Genomic DNA, 18,079 nt, shown 5'->3' on the forward strand with positions numbered 1-18,079 from the left:
TTGTATGGATATGTTTTTAAATAACCTATAATACATCAAGAATGAAAAAGCTTTATTGGTTAAGAAAACAAAAACAAAGCTGTCTTTAAGGCCGGCATTTACACAGCCATGTGCTGCTTTCATTCAGCTACACTGAGCTACATTCATTTTTTTGTAGCTGAATCACTGCTTTCCTTGACCAAACAAACCCAGAGATGAGAACAATGTTTTATACTAGACATGTAAGTCAATTATTTCATTAATTGTGATACTGACTGGGGTCAGAACAGCTCATGTCACACCTTAAGCCCAGGTCAGACCACAAATTCGCGACGAGACAAGTTAAAAAAGGCAACTACCTGCAATGTGCCATTCTGCAATGTTGTAAAATCTGCCAGTTCACACCAATGCAACTAGATAAGACAGTGTATCATCTCTATGCAACAACTTTCTGTACTTCTGTTCTGATTATTTCTGAATATGATTAATATATTTCTTAAAATATGAATGAGGATAGTGATAGTGAAATACTGGCTACAGTTGCATTTGTAGTAGTGATGAAACTGTGAAAAACAGAAACAAAACGAGCATCAGATGGACTGTATTTATAATCAATACTCCACAATAATATAAATAAGCAGCACCAATGAATCAATCAATGACAATGTGTGTGTGTGGGCGGGGAATAAGCACCTATAGCGAGCAGCAGCGACCCACTGTCCGACAACAGCACACTGTGAGGACGGAAATAGAGGGCTTGGCGGGGACAGAGCGCCTGCCGCAGCAAGCAAACATGCTGTCTGCAGTCATTTTGACTTGAGCACTGGACTTTACTACAAGCCAATTGGCTGTTGAAACAGGTGACATGCTTTATGTTCTAAAACCAACCGCCGGCGATTTGACCAGTTGAGTTGTAGGTCACACTATCAGCAGGCTTGGGTCGAGCTCAGACTGTCCAGTTCACACTGCTGCAACTTTTCTCTGCAACGTTTTAAAGTGGTTTAGTCTCATTGTGAATCTTTGGTCTGAACTGGGCTTTACATGGTCTATGTCAAATACACTAAGGACTGATATAATTTGATATTTATTCACTGAAGTGATGAAATTTTAAAAACAAATATGTTTTTCCTGTTTGTATTCATGTGTTTTTACGTCATACTTGATAATAATAATAGTAGTAGTAGTTTGAATTCTGGTAACTTTAAGTAACTTTGGTATTGTTCAACCTGGACCCTATCTCTCCATGTTTTTGTGTCTAATGGGAGAACAAATTTTTGAAATTGGCTCAGCATTGAGTAGGCTGCTGCAGCTAGCAGCTGCGGAACAGGCTGCAATGTAACTACTTGGGGCATTTGTGCACCACCAATTTAGGAACACTAGAAGTGCTTGTTAATGCTACTAATCAGATTGTTACTCTAGTGTCTGACAGCTTATGGGAAGACTCCCTGTCGAGATCAGCCTTTTCTTAAAAAGTAAGAACCCTTTTTTAAAACCAGAAATGGCCCTAAAATCTTCTTCTTTGCCAGCCCACCAGACTACATTTTAATAAACAGTAATTTTAGCGAGTAAAGAGCTATCATATTTTCACATCTAAAGTGGGATTAACACTTCTGGGTGAAATTGAGGCCAACCTATAGCTTAGCGTAGATGCATACCCTACACAGTAGCCTGATGTACACCTCCCACAAAATAGCATTTTAAGTACTGTGTGTGATTTATCCTGACTTCATATGAGTAGAGGAAATCCCCGCTAGCCACTAGGCTAATTTATGCAATGTAAAATGTCAAAAGCTTGTGCTTGTAACGTTTGTATGTTGTATTTTCTTGTAGTCTCTATTACGCCATGTTTAATGTGTGTTTTGGGTGTGTTTTGAACCCGTCAAACTTTACAGCACTTCACAGATACCACACTGTCAACTTGTGTTTTGGAGGTGTAACTGCAGAGTGACACAGACACACCACTGAACAAGTAATAATGCTCACTATGGCATAGGCCACTTGCGTAGGCTACGCTCTGCATAGAGCTAAAGCATAAGTATAAATCCACCTTAACTGGGTGAATTAAGGGTTTATTTCAACCAAACCAGAGTTGGTGATTGTGATTGTGAGTTTTATTTCTTTTTCTATTTCTTTTCTTTAATTTCTCTGAATGATGTGTGTTTTTGGATGGTAAAATTATTTAAAGAAGTCTGATGGCTTCAGCAATTTTAGGGGCTTTTTATGGTCAAACCAAAAGCATCTTACTATTTATCAAAGTGGTATTTCTTGGTATGAATCCTTTCCATAAGTTGTCAGACACTTAGAATAACAATTTGAGAATGTCAGTGGCAACAAGCATTTTTTGGTGGACATAAATTTGACAAAAAAAAAGTGGTTACAATGCAGCCTGTTTCACTGCTGCCAGCAGCAGTGGTCTTCCAAATGCTGGACCAGTTTCAAAAATTGTTGTTCCCATCAGTTAGACACACAAACACACGGAAATAGAGTCCAGGTTGAAAAATACTGAAGCTACACTTTAAGATAGTAGTTTGTATAAGGACTATAAAAAGTTGTTCCTTTAGGATGTGACTTCATCAGTTTCTATTATTTTGTCCACCCCATGAACCTTAGAAGAGACTGTACCCCCTCCCTCCCACACCCTCTTTTTTTCCTCCTCCTCCTCCTCCTCCTCCTCCTCCTCACCTCCACATAGCACTCATATAAGATTCAAGGGAGAAAGACAGAGGGAGAGGGAACAGAAAAGCAGAAAAAAACTGGGAGAAAGATCTCTATCTAAAAAAAAAGTATTTTTTATCTTTCCCTCTCACACAGGGCAGGCTGCTTCCTGCCCTGTTCCTATCAATTTTGAAAGGCCTGGCTGAGAGAAATTCTGACCGATCCTGCAATGATTACACATTTCTGTATCTCCCACTGGTGTCCCACTGAGTGCAGGGTACTGCTGTTCCTTTTAAATGCTTTCTTCAGCCCCCCTCCTCCCACTTTTTCTTCTTTCTTTTTTTGGGCCATGACATTACAGTCTATCTGGGTCACCAGAAGAGGAAGTCCAGCATATTATGAGAAACATTTTCCTACATAATTTACATGTGTATATAATTTACAGAATACTGTATGTTTTAAGTATATATAAAACAACAACATCTACCTAAAAAGTTTAAGAGTTTTTAAAGATACATTCAGTAGCTGAACTGAAGGGAAAGAAAATTAATGTTAACAGAATTCAACATCACACAAGTAGAAACCTCATCATACATCGACAGTGCATTGAATTCTGCATGAAAATTGAAAATCAAAGGCAAACTTATGTCCAAGAGTTGCAGATCACAAATAGATATATCTATATTCATATATAAATGTTTTCTCCTTACTGGTAATACAATAAATACAACATTAGTAAATGGCTACAACTGACTCTTCGACCATGCCTGACAGCATGTTATTAGTACAACGTTTAAATATAGAAGGATGTCACTAAAGTAGAGATCCATATAAATAGAAAGATTTAAAGAGACTCTTAATAAAACATTGTTTGTTTGTGACACTTTTTTGACTTCATATAGGGCTTTACCCCCTCCCCCTCTCATCCCACCATCGGTGCTGGAAGCCAAGGGCTTTGTTCAAGGATGGAAAGGAGACTTTCCTATGATGCTTCAAAGTTGACAGCTTCCATGTTTTAATCTGTACCCTCCCTCTGACTTCCTGTTCCACCCGCCCTTACCCTTCCCTTTCCAACCCAACACGATGTAGAAAAGCAGTTCACTACACAGCACAGCCACTTCAAACCACAACACCACAATGACATGTTTGGTAGTGATGTCAGGGGCAGCCAGGCCTCCAGCAGACATGAGCTACTACTGACGTTTCAGTTCTTGCTTACCCCTTTACCACCAAAATAGCTCTGGTTCTTAACCCAATTCTGTTCAAGGCTCTTGGGACCTCAGTGCTGTCTTGCAAATCACCCTGCGTTTCCACCAGTTCTGAGTGGAGCTATTGTCATCAAGGATGCGTCATCAACGGAGGGCTTTGCACAATGCACAACAGAAGTAAACAACAGTAGCAAAGTGGCACATCACACCAATTACCTGTGAGCTTTTGTTCTGTTAGTACAGAAATTTGTTTTTATCAAAAAAACAAGCATGAACCAACCATTAATGACACCACTGCATGTTTTTTTTTCCCTGGACAATTTCTCATTTGACTTCTCAATTGTTACCTTCACCATCCTCTCTTTCCAACTATTAGAATATGACACACCCACTGATGTCATCACGGTTCGCACTTTAGGTAAGGAAAACCTGCTATTTTTTGGTTCCAACTTTTCAGGTTCTGAATCACTTCCCCTTTAGTTGAAATGCTCCGCTTCAGAACCGGAACACAACCGGTTCCATGTTGGTGGAAGGGGTAACTGTGGACTTCAGCTGAGCTCGTGCATTCTTCAAATAATCATTTTGACCTTCTCTTATCTCCATTTGCACAAAATAAGGTAGGGATAGCCTCATCACTTTTGTTTTTTTGGAATCTACAAAATGCAGGCTGCTTGACAAAACTAGCCAAAGTAACAGCTACACTACTGCAGTCCATTAGTGGAAGACAGGCTCAAAAAGCATTTTATTTTCTGAAGACTACTCCATATATTTCCATAACAATCACATAGTGACATGTCTGCAGGACCAGCTCCCCCCTTTCACCCCTCAACGCACAAACACACATATACACACACACACACACACACACACACACACACACACGCATGCACACACACACACTCACACACCAAGTCTCACCCCTGCCCCCTTAAAGCAGAGGGTGAGGGGTGTGGTTGGAGATAATCAGAAGAGAGGGGGGAAGCTGGCTTCTCCTCACCTACCTCCTCTAAACTCAAAAGACACATGACATTTTCCCCCAAGTTCTTCTTCTTCTTCTTTTTTTAAACATACTTAATGTATTACATACACATAATATAGAATATGTATATACGTACATTAGTGTTTGCTCTTTTTGGAAATCATAAACTTAAAAAAGTTTACAAAAATAAAATGTTTTATGGTGACTTCTCTAATTGGTCTCTCCCACTCAGCAAGGCTTGTTTTTCCAGGGGTCGGAGCCCCCACCACTACAGGCTCAATGGTTCAGGCCCCAGCCTCAGAGCATCCTCCGTCCATCCTGTCAGATTCCTTTCATTCTTGATAGAAGAGCTCCTTTACAAATCGCGTCTTTTTGTTTTAGTTGATCTTTTTTAAGTATCCTTCAGTGTCTGTGTTGTTCTTCTCTTTTTTTAGTTGATGTCCATCTGTACTCATCCCTCTAGTCTTTCTTTTGTTTACTAAAAAAGAAAGAACAGGCAAGTCAGCGTAAATAAGATGTCTGTCTACTTTGTGAATTAGCTTTTATATATGTTAATAAATATATAAAAAATACTATTTACTCTCCTATAGATGGCTAAAAAGCAGTGTAAGAGTTACTATATACACTGTTTAACATTATGTCATCAAAACAACTGTACCATCATTATACATCAGATTCAGTATACACTGAATAGTTTCAATTACTGAACAATAACAATACATTTATGTTGGAGGAATCAGATGAAACAATGTGAAACAATATCATAGATCATCAATCACAACAAGATGACGCAGTACATACAGTATGTAAAACAAGTTCAGTAACAGCAATATGTACAGCTTTAATCAGCTCGAAGTCATGTTTTACCCCCTTCAACAGTCTGCAATAGGGTTTGACACAGGAGTTTAAGCTGATTTAAGAATGAGATTGTTAAGAATGAGATTTTGTTTCATCTGTGTGGTCCACCTCCTCGGTGTAATTATATATTAATTCAGAAAAAAACAAATAAAACAGATTTCTTTTTAAATAATTGCTGTTCTTGGTTTCTTTTTAAAAGTAATCCTACTAGTAACCTGGGTTAAGTAAAGTGGTACTTTATTCCAATTTGACATGGCTCTGTACATTACAGTTTTCTTTAAAGCACTGGTCATGGGTAAGGGTAGCATAAAGCTTAAAAAAAAAAAAAAAAAATTACAAATTAACTTGCTCAGAAGAATAAACACTAAAATAATATATGATATTGTAAAATAATATTAAAATGTACAAATTAACCTTCTAATTGAACTACAAATGCACCGATCTTGAAATTCTGGGCTGATATTGATACCAATGTTTAAAATAACAATTTGGCCAATAGTCAGTTTTGTTGTTGTAATTTATTCTTCTTTTGTGCCAGGGAAACAGAAATCTACACTATAAAGAATAAATGAACAGTCTTGAAGTTGTTCAGTCCTTCATTACACTACCTTTGAATGAGCACAAATTCAATCATACACATTTATAAAACAACCTATAACATAACCTTCTTTCACATGAAAAAACATCTTTGAAAAAAATTAAGCAAAAAGCATTTTTACTATATACGATACATCATAATTCCCTTTCTAATATCTATTTTATAGTGCTGTGAAGAAATCAACAAATTTCTCCTTCAAACAGGCCATGGCTATATCTGCCGCAGAGACATAATAACCTAATCAGCTCAATGTGAAAGAGATGTGAGATATTAATAATGCTCGTAAGTGCTAATATCGTACGCAACTGGACTTGCTTGTGTTTCTTGAAGATGTTTCACCTCTCATCCAAGAAGCTTCTTCAGTTCTAAATGACTGGTATGAAGTTGCAGGCTATAAACCCTGTGTGGGTGGCAGTGTTGTGCTAGTTACTGAAAAATAGGAACTAGTTACCATTACTAGTTACTTCATTAAAAAGTAACTCAGTTAGTAACTCAGTTACTTAAACCAAAAAGTAATGCGTTACTGAGAAAAGTAACGTTTTAGTCCCGTCCCGTCCCCCCCCCCAAAAAAAGAAGAAGCTCAACTTAGGACTCGCGTCTTGGCTCACCATCACGCCATGACCTTGACGCACACGCTCTAGTGTCATCTATACCCTGAGTACGTCCTTAATCTTAATCTTAATGTAGCATTACAGCACTGTGATGAGGCCAGCAGGTCGACAGTGACTTCAGAGATGGTGAGAGACATGTTTCATTAAGATGCTCTGGTAAGGATTGTTCATATACCTCTATCTGACTGGACTATCTTTTGTTGTATAGGGCTAAAATGTTTTAGTGAAAGGGATCTTCAGTATGTGAAGGAATACTGCATGCTGCTCGCCGTTTTAAAACCTGGCCAAAAATAACGGAGTAATACACCGTTTGGTAACAGTAACTGCGTTACTGAATTTAAAAACTAATGCGTTAGAGTATTAGTTACTGCCAAAATGAATGACGTTACTGTAACGCGTTACAAATATTTGGGCAGTAACGCTTTACTAATAACGCGTTACTGCCCAACACTGGTGGGAACCCTTGCAGAGTCGTAAGGGGTCACGTGAGCTCTTAGTTTCAGAGTCGTTAAGGTCACAGTGTGAGTCGTTGACCTGCCTGGCCACCATGTGAGTCGTTAGGGTCAGGTGGGACCAGGGGTGAATGGGTGTAAAGTTGTCTTCGATCCCAAGACCGCATTGTAGGTGGTGAAACATCTTCAAGAAACGCAAGCAAGTCCAGTTGCCTTCGATATTAGCACTTACGATTACCATGACCTGGATGACTGAGAATCTTCACTGACTAGTAATGATGCTGTTTAATCAGTATCTTGAAAACCCACACTTATATGGTGGATGGATTATCTTGACAAAGGACAGGTGCTCACTAAAAGATTTTTAACACATTTGTAAACAAAATTTAATAAAGGTAAGTTTTCTGTCTGCACAGAAAAACTCTTTTAACTTGTGAAAAATCGGAGCCACAGTGCTATGTTTATATTTTTGTTCAGAGTACCCCCTACCTGGCACACACATAATATGTGAGACAGAAAGTCATATTATGACTAAATGAAAATGATGAAAGACAATTTTAATGTGTTACTGCACAGCCAACAGTAACACTGAAAGACAAACTGCTGAAAAATAGACTTTCCTCCTCTCTCTGACTGTAATATCATCTTTGATGCAGATTAAAAGGGGAAACAACAGATCATGGAGAGAAAATCTTTCTCATGTGTAAAGACAGTTATATTTCTTTTGTTAATTAGATGAACAGGTAATACAGATCTACTTTTTTTAACAAGATGGTGACCCAGAGAACAGATTTGGCAAAACTAGCAGGTAATGCAAGTTTTAGGAGACACCGTTGCATCCTGCTTACTGTTTAAATTTGACACCTTTTCCACACTGTGTGACAATATCCAAAACTTAATCTGTATTTGAATATTCTTACACTTAATTGAAGCTGCATGACTAAAATAGCATATGCTGACTCCTGTGATGTTCACCTTACAGCAACAGGCAGCAACCTTTGTGAAAGCAAAGACACTGGATTTATTGGCTGCGAGATTTATTTGGCTAATTTAGAAAATCTTATTAGTAAGCTAAGTGAAGCTGTTAAACCCAGTGAATCAGATATTTTCAGATTAACTGTAGATGGATGCAGTTGAGGACTGTCAGGTGACTTTTAAGCAAAGTGAAATATACAAAATCCAGACTTCATATGTTATATGGCTGTACCAATACATCAAATGAAATATTCTATTGCATTTTGCATCATTTTATACACTTTCCCCTACAGTTCATTTGGCCTGTAATATTTGGTATCATCTCAAATTTTGTTATCTTCTCCCTCAAAAGTTCTAATGGCTAGAATTACCCTCTTGCAGTTGTATGCCTATCTCAAGTTGCACTTACAGTTTACACCCATGTCAGTGAAAACATGGATGCTTTCCACACATCTTCCCCCTGACAGCACAGAGGATCTATACAATCAGTACAGTTTCAAGGTGGACACCCAAGATTAATTTCACCAACTTAGTATCTGACAAAATGTCTCCCCTTCTGTTCCTGAGTTATGACATTGACCAGAAAAATCTGTTTGCAAAACATTATGATGTCACAATGACGCTGATCTTTGCCCACTGGATCCAAAATGTCAACACTTTATCATTTTATCCTATCAGACATTTGTGTGAAATTTTATTATAACTAGCATATGAATTCTTAAGTTAGGGCCAAATTTAAGTTCTGTGAGATCACAGTGACCTTTGACCTTTGACCACCAAATTCTAATAATTTCATTCTTGACTAAAAGTGGACATTTGTGCCAAATTTAAAGAATTTCAAAGAAGCCAAATTTGAAGAAATTCTCTCAAGTTTTTTCTTGAGATTGCATTCTTGAGAATGGGACGTACTTACACACGTACATAAATTTGTACTATAGATGGAAGAATGGATGGACAAGCTGAAAATATAATGCTTTTGGCTACGGCACATGGAAATGTAAAAATTCTGCACAACTTGGGTTAGCACTGAGCAGGCAGGTTGTGGAAGACATTTAAAAGACTAAGAACACAAGTATCAGCAGATCTGCAACTTCAAATCCAATCCAAAAGTGACAGTATCAGCCTTGAAAATTCAATGTCTGTCAAACCCCCACTACAGTTATTATTGTTGACTGTCTTAGAGGCTTTGCAAGATCAAGGGAGCACTGCAGTTGTTTTTTTCTGTACGAGACAATTCAGATTTTTTCCCATGTTGAGGATACAGGCAGCAAAAGTACATCAGACTCCAGCAACAGGCGCAAGAGAGAAGAGAAGGAGGAGTGAGGGAGAGAGTGAGGTTGGCTGTTTCCTGGGATGCTCTCGTCTTGACAAAACCTTTTTAATTCTGGGAGATGAGTTGTTGAGGCAAAGGAAGGAGGTATGTGTGAGCGAGGGTGTCGGTGGGAGGTTGAATCTTCCAAGGCGAGGACAGAAGAGGAGGACTTTAATTTCAGCATAACTTTGTAGTTGCTTGGTCCTGCCCCTCTGAAGAGAGACGGAGAGACAGAAACCTGTGCAGCTGCACTGCTGAGTCGCAAATCACAGTCAATAATGGCATCCTCTTGTCTCACCTTAACAGGCCTGCTCCCTCCCAGATGCATTTCTGTATAAGGACTGCTGCAGGAATGGAGCCTCACAGGGAAAAGAAGGGGTGGTGAGATGTTTGGGGGAGAAAGCAGAAAGCAGCAGGGGCTGAGCAAGGTAAGCAAGCAGGTAAGTTTGGGGCTGAGAAATACCTTGGAGGATGCAGAGGAGAACCTAGCCGAGAGCTGAGGTGACAAATATATTAATCACTTTGGGCAAATACCTCCCACAGAAGTTAGTGTTGGGACCTCAGCCACATGTTTTAAACAATAGCGAGTCTGTGAACAAAGGAAACACGTCAGGCCTCCATCGGTCCAGTAACTGTCAAAGGTGTAAATCACTTCCAAAATTCAGGCCTAGTTCACACGGACCCGTGTACTTCTGAAACCGTATATTATTCTATGCGAATTTGGCTGTTTGGCCACACGCAACCGCACTTTTGGGCCCCCCGAAACTGCGTTTCTTTGAAACCGGAGTCCAGGGTGAAGTTTTTGGAAGACTCTGGTGCCAGTGGTTGCGTATAGATAGGATAACTGCAGTATTTTATTACCTCTCTCCATTGTTTGACGTCAGAGCGACGGTAAATAGCTCTTTTCTAAAGTTTACTAACTACTAAAATCCCACATCCTGTGTTTAATACAACGTATCATAACTATATTTACAATGAAGCTTGAATCTGCACTCTGCACCCGTATGTGAATGTTTACCGTTGCTATGGCAACAAGTCACAGCTGACGTTAGCGTTAGTTAGCTTAGCTCAATTGTCTGACAAACAAGAACCCATAAAATTATATTTCAACATATTTAAACAAAATCAACAACAGCTACCAACAGATACAGTCCTTAAAACTTTAGCTAATGTGTTGTCACAGGTTAGATTGTCAAAATTAAAGTAATAACAGCTTAAATCCCTGAGGAACTATGCTAGCATTAGTGACGGTTGCATCCACTCATATGCAGTTACCTTACGTAACAGTTCCCTCAAACAATATCACGAAGCATAATACAAGCTATATAAACAAATTATCTATTAAGGGTACACTACTAAAATCTTAAGGTGCTCAGGTGACATTTACCCCCTGGAAGAATAAATGAAAACAAACGGTGATTTTGCTGGTCTTAAGTAGCTTTACTCTAGGTGTAACTGCCAACTGAAGAACCAACCGTTTATATACCCAAATTTGCTCTTGTGCCTTTACTCAAATCAGTTATGCTTTAAATTGAATGGGGGGTATCTGTATGGTATCTGTAAAGATACAAAATCGATATCATATGCATAAAATAATGTCACAATTGAGTGGGCAGATACACATAAATACCTTATATGTCATACTAACTTTATCTGAGACCGTGCTATCTGCTCTCTTTGGATGGCATAACCAGCTGCTCGACCTAACGACCAACGAAGGAGGCTGCTCCTGTTGCTAGCTACCCCAACTACACTACCACCAAAGTGGCGACGGGCCTGCCAACGGAGGTTCTGGATCCATCGCTGCTTTTGTGGTAGTGTAGTTGGTCATTCAGGCGCATCTGCTGTTGAATTAGGTGGCGCTATGTTTGTGGTTGTTTTTATTTTCCGCACTTCCCTATTCCGGTATTGAGTCTGACTTCTGATTGGTTAAAATGGCCTTTCCATTAGAATTTACATTGCCACCTACTGCTTTGGCATATGTATTACTTCACTTGGTAGCGGGTTTTGCTGTTTTGTGTGATCATATTTTTTTATCACACCACTCATGTGGACGAATTTTTTTGGAAACCGGAGCCCGAAAAACTTTGGTTTCAGAAGTACACAGGTCCGTGTGGACTAGGCCTCAAACTCTTGCTCCCTACTGGGCGACAGCGGCCAGACCCTGGTGGAGTCAGGCGGAATGCCCTCTGACGTCACTGAGACTTTAATTGCCACCACACGCTGACACCCCTCGCAATCCCCATATAACGAGCCTGCTGGAAGGAAGCCAAAAGCTTTCTGTGCGCAAGTTACCGCTAGGGAGCACTTCAAACGTTTGAATTCAACCGACCTAGGCCGCCCTTTTTCTTGACTGGACGAGCAAAGACACCTTTTTCTTTTTGTTTTAACACTCCACGGAGAACCAGAGGAACGCCGCTCAACCCCGCCATTCCTCAACATCTGCAGAGTTTGGAGAAAACCCCCCGGTGGGACAGAGCTGCCCGCTGAAATGGAGGTGAACAGTACAGGTTCCTCTCTCCCTCAAAACTAGTCAAATAAACCATCAAATGACTCCAAACCGCTCTAGTGGAAAACACATGGCTTGCGCATTCCCCACGCTATGAAATAATAATGTATAATTAAGTAACATTATGACGCATGAAGCAAATACTCGGAACTACAGTACAGGCCAAAAGTTTGGACACACCTTCTCATTCAATGCGTTTTCTTTATTTTCATGACTATTTACATTGTAGGTTCTCACTGAAGGCATCAAAACTATGAATGAACACGTGGAGTTATGTACTTAACAAAAAAAGGTGAAATAACTGAAAACATGTTTTATATTCTAGTTTCTTCAAAATAGCCACCCTTTGCTCTGATTACTGCTTTGCACACTCTTGGCATTCTCTCCATGAGCTTCAAGAGGTAGTCACCTGAAATGGTTTCCACTTCACAGGTGTGCCTTATCAGGGTTAATTAGTGGAATTTCTTGCTTTATCAATGGGGTTGGGACCATCAGTTGTGTTGTGCAGAAGTCAGGTTAATACACAGCCGACAGCCCTATTGGACAACTGTTAAAATTCATATTATGGCAAGAACCAATCAGCTAACTAAAGAAAAACGAGTGGCCATCATTACTTTAAGAAATGAAGGTCAGTCAGTCCGGAAAATTGCAAAAACTTTAAATGTGTCCCCAAGTGGAGTCGCAAAAACCAACAAGCGCTACAACCAAACTGGCACACATGAGGACCGACCCAGGAAAGGAAGACCAAGAGTCACCTCTGCTTCTGAGGATAAGTTCATCCGAGTCACCAGCCTCAGAAATCCCAAGTTAACAGCAGCTCAGATCAGAGACCAGATGAATGCCACACAGAGTTCTAGCAGCAGACCCATCTCTAGAACAACTGTTAAGAGGAGACTGCGCCAATCAGGCCTTCATGGTCAAATAGCTGCTAGGAAACCACTGCTAAGGAGAGGCAACAAGCAGAAGAGATTTGTTTGGGCCAAGAAACACAAGGAATGGACATTAGACCAGTGGAAATCTGTGCTTTGGTCTGATGAGTCCAAATTTGAGATCTTTGGTTCCAACCGCCGTGTCTTTGTGAGACGCAGAAAAGGTGAACGGATGGATTCCACATGCCTGGTTCCCACTGTGAAGCATGGAGGAGGAGGTGTGATGGTGTAGGGGTGTTTTGCTGGTGACACTGTTGGGGATTTATTCAAAATTGAAGGCACACTGAACCAGCATGGCTACCACAGCATCCTGCAGCCACATGCCATCCCATCCGGTTTGCATTTAGTTGGACGATCATTTATTTTTCAACAGGACAATGACCCCAAACACACCTCCAGGCTGTGTAAGGGCTATCTGACCAAGAAGGAGAGTGATGGAGTGCTGCGGCAGATGACCTGGCCTCCACAGTCACCGGACCTGAACCCAATCGAGATGGTTTGGGGTGAGCTGGACCGCAGAGTGAAGGCAAAGGGGCCAACAAGTGCTAAACACCTCTGGGAACTCCTTCAAGACTGTTGAAAAACCATTTCAGGTGACTACCTCTTGAAGCTCATGGAGAGAATGCCAAGAGTGTGCAAAGCAGTAATCAGAGCAAAGGGTGGCTATTTTGAAGAAACTAGAATATAAAACATGTTTTCAGTTATTTCACCTTTTTTTGTTAAGTACATAACTCCACATGTGTTCATTCATAGTTTTGATGCCTTCAGTGAGAATCTACAATGTAAATAGTCATGAAAATAAAGAAAATGCATTGAATGAGAAGGTGTGTCCAAACTTTTGGCCTGTACTGTACTTTCTTGAGTAAACCACTGGGCGGAGTGACACAGTGCGCAGCTGAGACAGTGCCATTGTTATTGCTTGTAGCCATTTGCGGTATCGTCAGCTGGACACACCAGAAGGTTTGAGGAAAGTTTACAAGTGTTTTTGTAAATCATGGTTTACACATGTATTGTAAAAGGTTGCGGTAACAAGCCGAAGACATGGAGCAAAGTGAAGTTTCACGTAGTTCCAACCAGTAATATGGACAGGATGAAACAATGGCTATTTGTGCTGGACATCGACCCCAACACGCCTGTGGAAATGGTCCGGAAAATGTTTGTGTGCTCCTGCCATTTTTTACCGGAGGACTACAGTGAAAGGATGGAGTGCAGAAGCTCAGGAATGGTTTTTTGGCTTTTCATTGAAAGATACTGCCATACCATCTGTCGGCATTACTAAACGAGCAGACGTGGTAAATGATCGTTGTGTATTTTGCTCAGCAATCTCTCTGCTTTAATGTTACCTCCATGTTGAGTAACATTAGCCTACAACCCAAGCATGGTAAATAAGGCTATTGTTGTGGTCATGTTATGGATAAGTGCTTGCCCAGAGTATATAGTGAAGTGACTGGCATTACTTCTCATTGTTGGGAATAAACAGACTGCTAGGGAACATTTTATGTTGTTGTTCCCTCAGGAGTTGTGGTGATTTATGAGTGTGGAGTTAGCATGTTCTCCCCATGTTCCGGTGATTATTTTGAGGCGTACTCTATATTTATATTGCACAGGTGTACCTAATAAAGTGGCTAATAAGCCCCACATTGACACCACCGGCTCTGGGTCTCCCTGCAGCCCCTAGTTGCTCGGCAGCCTCAGCCTCTCTTCTTGCTCTCTCTTCTTCCAAAACCTGTAACTCTTCCTCTGTATATTCTGGCTTCTTCTCAACAAACTTGTTGTTTTGATGACGGGAGTAACTGCACTAAACATATGCTGTTTGAAATCACTCCGCCCAGCAAGTACTGTATGTCTGGAATGTAGTTCCGGCTCTGCATTTGGCTTCAAAACAGCTCTGTCTCGTAATATTACATTATTATTTCATAGCGTGGTGAATGTGTAAGCTACGAGTTGTCCACAAGAGCGGGTTGGAGTCATTTGATGGTGTATTTGATTAGTTTTGAGGGAGAGAGGGACCTGTACCGTTCACCTCCATTTCAGCAGGCAGCTCTGCCCCACCGATCTCAGAACAGCACACACTGACAATTAAAGGTAATGTACCTACTCATATGACTATAGGGATTATGGCAATAGGCGAATTTGCCAAAATGTCGAACTATCCCTTTAAAGGAGCACATGAGGCCAGCGGTTTTATGACCGCTTGTCTTGCTCTAGTCTCCCTCCTCACTCTTATCAGTATCTGGCAGAGATGGGGGACTCGAGTCACATGACTTGACTCGAGTCAGACTTGAGTCGCAAATATGACTTGAGATTTGCTTGACTAACGTTGATAAAAGACTCAACTTGAGGCTTGACTTTGACTTGAGACAGATGACTCGAAAGGATTTGGCTTTAATTCAATAATAAAGGTACGCTAAGCACCATTGGGCGTCACTTCTGTTTACGTTCAACAATGTTATCAAACACAATGGAGCTAGCTAGCCCCCCCCCCCAGCTAACTCGCATTTGCGACTAAAAATAGTTTTGTGCGCGCAAAAGAAATCATTCAGGGGCATGCTGTGCGAGTACAGATTTTTACATGTCCTAACTTTTTTCAGTTAGGAGCACATGTGCTCCTAGTGAAAAAGGTTAGTGTAGAGCCCACAACAACTAACTTGGTACTTGCTTGAGACTTGAAGGTAAAGACTTGAGACTTGCTTGTGACTTGCACATGTGTGACTTTCCCCTATGTCTGGTATCTGGTGACGCCATTATAGGTCTCTTGATCTCTTGACCTCAAAGAGGCCACGTCCACCATCCCTCTCTCTCTGGTTGGTTATTGATCCCTGTATCCAGGGTGGTTCCCCGGAATTATTCATTTACATTAATAATTTAATTTCTTAATCAATTACAATTAGTAATTAATAATCAATAACCAATAACCAACTTGCCTTTAGCAAATCCCAACAACAGGTTAAAGGGTGGATGTATGACAGAGGACAGAGAGGAAAAGCAGTAGAGGCAAGAGTTGAGGAGGCTCATCAGTCATGTTTCAAAAGCCAAAGGCTGATCACACTGAGTTAGCCCAGCCCATTCTCATTCCAAAGTTGTCAAATATCGCAGCTTTGTCAGTGATTTATGCATCACCTCATGCAAAAAGCCATCTTTGGTGGCAGTAAGATTCGTGGATGGGTGGCATCAGTTCATGAGGTGGGTTGATGGCACCTATCGTGGTGGTATGGAACACTGCTGGATGGTGTCAGGTTGAATGCTGCTGGTAATGACGTAATATAAAGAACTGGAGTCCCAAAAGGGTGGGCTGGAGGGGTGGTGGATGGGTTCAACAGACCCTGGACTTTCACTCAGGAGCTCAGTGTTTGCTTTCTGTATGAATGAGAAACCATTAGCCAAACCATGATGTTTTTTTCTGAACCTAACCATGCACTTTTGTTGATGTCGAGGCATTTGTTGCAGCATCCTGGAATGTCGACAGCAGACACAGGAGAATACCTAGCACATATATTGTAAACATCACTGACAAAGCGGTGATACCTGACGACTTGGGATGAGAACGTGTTGGTTAGCTCTGTGTTTGAGCGAGCATGAGCAAAGAACAGACGAGCATAAACTCAACAGATGCGTCTTTCAAGAAAAAGTATATTGAGATTTGACAATAAACAGTTAAATATGATATACATGTTTGCTTAATAGACACAATGAGACAAAATAAATCAGTGCTGCATTCACTGATACTGGGCCAAAAGGAATATTCTTTTATGCCCAGCACAGATATGCAGGCTGGTACATATTCATCAGATATTATTCTGTGAGTATATAAGAGAACATGAGAAAATCAAATACATAGAGGAAACGTTACATTTTCAGAAATTTAACAAATACTAAGATAATAAGATACATTAGCAGATCATGTGCAAAAAACAAACAAAAAAGGCACACACAACATGTGTTTAAACTACAAAGCATTGGTTTAATATAAAACTTGCATCTCTAAAAATCACTTCAAGCGTAAACCTATAACTTCAAAAGAAAAGGAGAGCACAAATGTGTAAAAGCTATCAAAAGGGGAAAAAAGAGTGCGGAGTGAACAGATACGAGGTGCACTGCTGAGAATTGCTGATGTGGTTCTTCTCACATCTGCACCTCAACTCTGCTACTGCTCAGAACAGTGCTGTGATGAGTCCGACGATGGCTTTATGAAAAATATGTGGCCTTTAAATTGGCTCCCCTGTGGCTCCTTTGAAAGTAGAAGCCCGCTCTGTTCATATGTCTTTTGACTTGGGCTCTGTCACCTACAATCCCACAGAGGAAGTCTTTGTGATTCGCTACTGGAGCTACAGTCATTTACCAGCCAAGATGTAATCAACACTGAACATAAATATATATATATATATATATATATATATATATATGTATATATATATATATATACATATATATATATATATATATATATATATATATACAGTACAGGCCAAAAGTTTGGACACACCTTCTCATTCAATGCATTTTCTTTATTTTCATGACTATTTACATTGTAGATTCTCACTGAAGGCATCAAAACTATGAATGAACACATGTGGAGTTATGTACTTAACAAAAAAAGGTGAAATAACTGAAAACATGTTTTATATTCTAGTTTCTTCAAAATAGCCACCCTTTGCTCTGATTACTGCTTTGCACACTCTTGGCATTCTCTCCATGAGCTTCAAGAGGTAGTCACCTGAAATGGTTTTCCAACAGTCTTGAAGGAGTTCCCAGAGGTGTTTAGCACTTGTTGGCCCCTTTGCCTTCACTCTGCGGTCCAGCTCACCCCAAACCATCTCGATTGGGTTCAGGTCCGGTGACTGTGGAGGCCAGGTCATCTGCCGCAGCACTCCATCACTCTCCTTCTTGGTCAAATAGCCCTTACACAGCCTGGAGGTGTGTTTGGGGTCATTGTCCTGCTGAAAAATAAATGATCGTCCAACTAAACGCAAACCGGATGGGATGGCATGTCGCTGCAGGATGCTGTGGTAGCCAT

At 40.4% G+C, this 18,079-nt stretch overlaps 1 protein-coding gene across 2 annotated transcripts in view; it reads right to left on the bottom strand.

Annotated features, from left to right (window-relative positions):
- Nucleotides 1–2,958: 2,958 nt before the first annotated feature.
- The window catches only part of rbfox3a (RNA binding fox-1 homolog 3a), a 1,467,330-nt gene continuing 1,452,209 nt past the window's right edge, over nt 2,959–18,079 (bottom strand). For both annotated transcript variants that reach the window (XM_078163425.1, XM_033611789.2), the window contains one exon: nt 2,959–5,299. In XM_078163425.1, coding sequence (XP_078019551.1) covers nt 5,281–5,299 — 19 coding nt within the window. In that variant the 3' untranslated portion in view covers nt 2,959–5,280. The remainder of the gene's footprint in view (nt 5,300–18,079) is intronic.

Source organism: Epinephelus lanceolatus, chromosome 21 (genome assembly GCF_041903045.1).
Source record: "Epinephelus lanceolatus isolate andai-2023 chromosome 21, ASM4190304v1, whole genome shotgun sequence".
In the NCBI taxonomy this organism is placed as follows: Eukaryota; Metazoa; Chordata; class Actinopteri; order Perciformes; family Serranidae; genus Epinephelus; species Epinephelus lanceolatus.